Raw genomic sequence first — 7,192 nt, 5'->3', positions numbered from 1 at the left:
ATATATTTGCTACTGACATTTTAAAAAGATGATCCATAAGATGTAAATGATTGGGATATGGAATTGGAATTAATTTCTGTGACCTCTGAATCTTGTAACCCGCACTTTAAAGGGCATTCAAGGGCATCAAACTCATTAAAGTTGCTGCTGGACAAAGTAAGGGCAGTGCTGAAGTCCATCCAAAACAACACAAACAAGCCACTGGTATTTATAAAGATGCCACTGAATAATCAAAGTGAATTTATTTCTCAATTAAGGATAATAAAAGAGAAACATTAACTCTCATAAAAACAGTAGTAAAATACAGTACACAGGAATGTCATTTGAATGTTAACAAGATGAAGGTACAATAGCAAATGAAAACCAGTTACGTTTAACCTTAAATACAAAGGTAAAGCAATTTAATAAGAAATTTTTGTTAGTATGAAAAATATATGTCCCATGTTTTTATTACATACTGTACAAAATAAAATATTGCACCTTTAAGTCATATAATAAATATGTACAGAGTATTTTACAAATGATCTTTTTTTAATTTAATAACTTCAACAATCAAAGGTGATTGATGATTAGCAATTCATGGGCTGGTGTGTTCTCTTTCCTTTCACCCTGTCCATTCCCAACCACCAAGCCCTCCACGTACAGTAGTGTTCATCCCAGTGTTGGTGAGGCTGAAGTTAGAACAAGAGATCTGTGCTCAGAATATGGCAGAGAGACTCAGCAAGTTTGTCCACAGACAAATTCAAAGCCAAATGTGCTGCTCACATGCTGATCAGGAGCTAGGTCCAGCACAACCTGCCTCAGGAAAGGTTGCTCGCCTGGAGGCTGTAGATAGCATGCATACAAGCAGTTGGGACACCGAGTGAAAAAGCGTGACCACTTTTGGGGCTGTGTGGCATCTAAAGCTATAATTGACAAAATACCAGGGAAAGGTCCTCATAATCAAATCCATTTTAGAAGTTAAAATTTAATGCTACCCTTAACCTACAGCAGCAGCAAAATTTACTCCACTGTCACAGACATCAGCATTGTCACAATAGACCCAACTCTGTCCTAACCTGACCCTAACCTTGCTTTAAAGCCAACTCTGGCCCTAGCCTTAATTTAATGTCTTTTCTCACTTAACAGAGTCCTACATGTAATTCAAAACCCAAATCCTAACTAGTTCCTAATGCTAAAATCATAACTTCCAGTCTAACCCTAATTTACTTTGGATTTACAAAAAAAAAAAAAAAATCTCAAATTAAAGCATTTGTTATAAACAATCCTTTTCAATTATCATATTTCTTATTTAGATTACTTTCTTATAAATTTCCCAAATAAAAATCCTCAGGGATACTCTTTTATGCATAAATTAGATAGGCTTTGACTTTCTGTTTGTGTGCAAGAGAATAGTACTTAGAAAATTTCATTCACAGCTCTTAAAAGAAAGCTTTGAATAGACTTCAAAATCAGTAGGAAAGGTTGACTTCTCCTCTTTGATTTCCAAGATGTCTTATTTGGTCCCAGACAGATTTCCATAACTGTGATAATTACCGCCATGTCCACTGTGTTTTCTTCCATGGATGCTCTAGGAACAAGGAAGGACAAGATGCTGTCTGCAATGAAAACCTTGGCTCAGTCGGTGTTACAAGCCTGTCCAGGAAGATTGTCCCTTTTTTCAAAGAATGTACTTAAGGATCTATGAAAATGCTAGTGCCTTTAAAATGCAAATACCTTGTAAGTATGTTGAAACTCTACAACTTGAAAGAAGCTATCTATTGCTGTGTCTCCAAGTCTTCAGAATGGATTACTTTGTCCTAGTCTACAAATCACAGCAGGTGATGATGTGCTCACCACTTTGTGACTTCCTGATTACATGGATATGATGAGGTCCAAAGAGCAAGGGCCATGGGTACTATGGTATTTTTGTTAATCCTAGAATATGTCATTTATAGGAACTGGAATTAAAAGCCAACCATGAGGAAACTGAACTTTACAATATTTTAGCAGTATTGTTTTTGCATCAATCTCTTCTTGATTATGGAATCTCGAGTCTTTAAGAAATATGCGTGTTTGAACCACAGACATGGGGAAAGGAGCTTTTATATTTTTCTTTTATCATCACAGCAGCATCACAGCGCCACCAAAGGTTTATCCTTCTTGGCACGACTGACAGCACCTTTGTTTGTAGAGGACCAGAGAGCACAAGTTAAGGTACTTTACGAACCTACAGTAGTGAGTTGTGTCTGTGCAGTCTCCTGTAAAAAAGAAAAGAGTGCATAACACATGGCTGATTAGTGACTGGGTAAAATACTTGTTTGATTTGATGAAAAAACCGTAAATTGAGATCACAGAGTGAGAAGAAACTACCCACAGCTGGGGCCGCTGCTTTGTTCTGAAGTCAGAAGTGTAGTGGACTACTTCTCAACTGGGTCAAGTGTCTTGTGGCACTATGGGAACCTCACAGTCCCTCTGTCCCATGCTGCTCCTTTCAATGCTGAGGGTAGGGTTACTTTTTGTTCAGCCATGGACCCCCTGGATAATTTATGAAAGCTATAGACTTGCTCCCTAGAAAAATAACACACAATTAAACTCGCCATTGAGTTTCAGGTCAGTTGCTCACCAGTACGATCTCATCAGTTCAATCTCAACAGGAGACTGCTAACAAATGAGTGTGTGGAGACACTGCCAGTGCTGTGACAGGCAAGAATCGATGCCTTGGCCCCCTGAGATGCCACTGTTCTCTAGAGAACATGGAGTTGCATCTACAGAAAGAAACTAATCTTCTAATGTCTCAGTTTACCACATTCATTCTGAATGGCCCCTCCAATGTGACATGGATGAGGTAGGCATGTCAGGGTCTGGGTTTAGACAAGGCTTCTTGGGAGGTGATGGTACCTGAGAGGGGTACGTACTATCACAGGAAGGCCCAAGACAGTGCCTCCAGGAAGCTGGTTTCTTTTTCTGTACACAGTGTCTGTCAGCCACAGGTTTGCAGCTCCCTGCGTGAATGCAGTCGATTTTCCGAGACTGGAAGCCCCTGCCACAGGCTGCTGTACAGGGATTCCAGGGTCCTGTATGCCAGCATGCCTCACAGGGCCCTGATGTGCAGTTCCTCCTAAAGGCAGGTCTGAAAGGGAAAGGAAGAAATGTAAACTAGGAGACAAGATGCTACTTCTTGCTTGCATCAAACCTTTTCTCCTACTTGCTTGCATCAAACCTTTTCTCTTACATAGTCCATGTGCCAAAGGTTTGACAATCCTTTCCACTGAGAAACTGATTTGCACTGTCCATGGTTGGCTAATCAAAGTAATAGTACAATATGATCATAATAAATATGATTAAATTACTTCAGAGTACAGACCACTTCTTAGCTGTTGAGACTGACCCTACAGTCCAACCTACATCATCACCAGATATATTGGGAAGATTCTGGAAACTAACACAGATACATGCCAGAAGGAAGAAGGGAAGACCTATTTTAGAAAAAGTCAATAAACATTTATTTAAGACTTTATGTGTTAAGCATGTAGCTATGAGTAGGTTGAAATGGGTGAAATGTACTCTTAGTGCCAAAATGAGGTTCAAACCAACAAGTGACTAAACTGCCACCACTGAGGCAGGAAAGGACCATGGTCTCTGTGAGAAGCTAATGTGAGTGCTCACACTCAAGTGCATGCAGGAAAAAACAATAGGATGTGGAATTATTACAAAGGAATCACTGCGATCAGGAAAGGATTTCCTCCTTCACTAAAGAAAGGCACAAGGTCTCTAGGTCTTAGATTCTTCTATATAAATGGCGACATAAGCTAGGTCTGATAGCACAGGCCTGTAACCCCAGCTTCTTGTGAGATGAGGTAGGAGGACCGAAAATACAAGGCTTGCTACTCAAGATGCCAGCAAGCTGGGGATGAATGAATAACAGGGTAAATAGGACAGTCCAGAGTCTGGCTCTCAGTACCTCTCCGCCCTGACCCCCACCCGATTTAGTGTACTCATATATATATATATATATATATATATATGGCCTGGAGATCTAGTTCAGAGGTAGAGCACTTGCTTAGTGTGCACAAAGCCCGAGGTTCGATCCCCAGCACTGCATTAAATAAATACATAATCAGAGATATATCCTTGCTTCTATGAAATCTATCTAGAATAAAGACAACATTCCCCATTGCCTGGGGCTCAGAGTCCCTCCTGAGATATGTCTGATAAAGAAGGCATGGCCATCAAGCCAAGTGTTCCCACTGGCTTCCAGCATCAAATTAGTGCAAACACATCAAGAACTAACTGTCCTGCTAAGCTGGAACTGATTAGTTTAGGCAAAGAAGAGAGTTACCACAATGACCAGAATAAACCACTTCAAGTTTGTTAACAAGCCTTTTTTTCTTCCTGTTTATAAGCCTTGAAATACTCTGACACAAGCAAGAATTTATATGTGAGCAATGTTGTCTGCTAAAGGGAGTGTGCTTACATTCACCTTCAGGCCACATGCAGACTTGTTACCAGCAGTTGCCAAAGACCATTTATCTGGGAAGTGGGATCTATCCTGACTAAGACAAAAAAGAAACTCAATGATTGCTGGTGTTTGGAAAGATAAAGACTTCTGAGGACAGATCTACCTTAGTAGATCCACTCTGAGGATTTGTCCTGTATTTGGATTTATATTTATCTGTAAGGTAGGAGAAAGTTTCTCCATCCCCAAAGACAACTGCAAGATGGTTTTAACTTGAGCTCTTCAGGGTTGTCTTTCTCTTGGAAATGTGGAAGCTGCTTGGAGTGGTGCCATTTGCCACCTGGGCCAGAGAGGCTGAAGACTTCAGAAAGAGCCAGTAATAACACAGAAACATGAAAACCAGCAGAGCTGAGCGAAGAGAAACAAAAACGGTGTCTGTTTCTCAGTTGCAGTCCTTCCTGGGTTTGCCTGCAGTTCCTTCCCACTGAGGCTCTGGTACAGTTGTGTAACCATACTACACAACTTGAATATAAGTCTTGGGAATGGTGAAACACCACTGGAGATGTAAGGAAATGGAGAAACTTCTGATAATCTGAACTTCTTGGAGGGTGTTACCATAGTGCAAAGCAATGCCTGGATTAGTCAGTAGACGGAGACACCATCAAAGGGTTTACCTAAGAAGAGTGACTGCCCCACCAAATTGGTTATGAGGTTTAGGGAAGAGGAGCAAGAGAGGATTGTCTGGTTAATTGCTTTTGTTTTCCCTAATAAGTACGAATCTCAAGGCCCCAATGTAGACTCACTTTGACCAAAAGAGCAGATTGAATATTCCCCAGCCTTCTCCCTCTGCAGAGATCAGCTTCTTACAGAAAAAAAGGTGAACAAATATTTAAAAAAATATATTTCAGGTAAGTTTGGCAGTGCCCACTGTGCCTTGACTCCCCCAGCCTCATTCACCCTCCCAGCTCCCCTATCCCATCTCTCCTCCTAGCCTAGGTACTGGCCCATTTCTTGTCTTGGCACCCCAGACCCCTGGACAAACCTCTTAGTCCAAAATCCCGACTGCATCAATATCTTTTGCATTCCAGATCCACCCAATTCCTCCCTCTAGTCTCTGGGAGCCCTCTGGGCCTCTTCCCATCCCCACCTCCATTTGCATCTCTGGGCAGCCCAGGCCCACATATTCCTGGAGCCACCAGCTTTCCTGGGTAAGTTTGGCGGTGCCCACCACACCTTGAGCCCCCCAGCCTCATTCACCCTCCCAGCTGCTTCACACCATCTCTCTTCCTAGCCTGGGTACTGGCCTATTTCTTGTCATGGGACCCTAAGACCTCTGGACTGACCTCTTAGCCCAGGATCCCCACGGCTTCCTGATCCTTTACATCCAGACAATCCAATTCCTCCCTGTAGTCCCCAGGAGCCCTCGGGGCCTCTTCTCTCCCCTACCTCCCTTTGCATTCCTGGGCGGCACAGCCACACACTTCCTGAAGCCAGAATCTTTCCTAGGCCCTGCTCCCAGGCCAGCCCTGCCTTCAAATTCCTGAGGCCAGCATCTTTCCTTGAGGGATCCAGACTGTAGGAGAAAGCCTGAGAGCATCTGATCCCCATCTGACTTGGGCTTCTGTGGGAACTCATGAGCAGCAAAAGGAAAGCAATTTGGCAACTCCAATATAAAATCAAAAGACAGAACCTGAAGCCTAGAGCAACCAGCTTTTCAGGCCCAACAAGTAAACCACAAAGTTTACAAAAAGACGCAGACCTAAACTTAACAAAGGAAGGCTTGAGTCTCATGCAAGAATCAGAAACTATAAAAGAAATCCACATGTCAAAGTCACAGAGCAAAATAGTAACATGAAAAATCAAAATACTATATCCCCACCAAGTACCATCAGTCCTCTAGAGGAGTACAATGAGAACCCCCTAGAGACAACACAGGACATAGAACTCAAAAGAACAATTATAAACATGATAAAAGAATTCAGTGAATTTAAAGAGCACAAAGAAAGAAATCAAAGAACTGAAAAGAAGATAGGGATAAACATCTGAATGAATTCAGAAAAGAGAAATATTAAAGAACGCTCAGGCTGAAATGAAAAAGGAAGTGAAACACTCAGTATGCCAATTAGAAATGACAGGAGAAAGCCTCACCAATAGGATGAATGAAATGGAAAACAGAGTATCAAGACTGGAAGATAAAGTGGCTGAATTAGACCACTCAAGCAAAGATTACAAAAAATTTTAAGAAAACACAAGAATGGAATACGCAGGAATTGTGCGACACCATAAAAAGACCAAACTTATGAATCATAGGCATACAGGAAGGAGAAGAATCTCAGGAGAATGGTATGGACCAGATCTTCAACAGGATTGTAGAAGAAAATTTCCCAAAATGAAAGACATGTCCATACAAATAAAAGAAGCATATAGAATGCCAAACAGACAGGACCAGAAAAGAAACTCCATGGCACATCATAGTAAAAACACTAAATGTACAGAACAAAGAGAGAACACTGATATCTGTAAAAGTAAAATAACAGGTCACATATAAAGGAAAACCCATTAGAATTACAGCTGATCTTTCAGTGCAAACTATGAAAGCCAGAAGAGCCTAGACAAAAGTATCCCAGTGCTAAATGACCACAGATGCCAACCCAGATTACTTTACCCAGCAAAAATGTCTATTATAGTCGAAGGGGAAAGAAAAATCTTCCATGACATAAATAGGCTGGAAGAATTTGTCCACAAAACCAGCTC

The 7,192-nt window shown here is 41.4% G+C and overlaps 1 protein-coding gene across 3 annotated transcripts in view; it reads right to left on the bottom strand.

The window, feature by feature from the left end:
• Positions 1-1,670: 1,670 nt before the first annotated feature.
• Adamtsl3 (ADAMTS like 3) overlaps positions 1,671-7,192 on the bottom strand; it is a 376,880-nt gene continuing 371,358 nt past the window's right edge. Inside the window, exons 29-30 of one of the 3 annotated variants that reach the window (XM_029568979.1) lie at positions 2,881-3,112; positions 1,671-2,240 (exon numbers count right to left, since the gene is read on the bottom strand). In XM_029568979.1, the coding sequence (XP_029424839.1) occupies positions 2,202-2,240; positions 2,881-3,112 (271 nt within the window). In that variant the 3' untranslated portion in view covers positions 1,671-2,201. Of the gene's footprint in view, positions 2,241-2,296; positions 2,551-2,880; positions 3,113-7,192 lie in introns of those variants that run through there. The other 2 variants (XM_008844443.3, XM_029568977.1) reach the window with 2 other exon arrangements.

Source organism: Nannospalax galili, unplaced genomic scaffold (genome assembly GCF_000622305.1).
Source record: "Nannospalax galili isolate Female #2095 unplaced genomic scaffold, S.galili_v1.0 scaffold902, whole genome shotgun sequence".
Classification (NCBI taxonomy): Eukaryota; Metazoa; Chordata; class Mammalia; order Rodentia; family Spalacidae; genus Nannospalax; species Nannospalax galili.
This window is presented reverse-complemented; position numbering and strand designations above follow the sequence as displayed.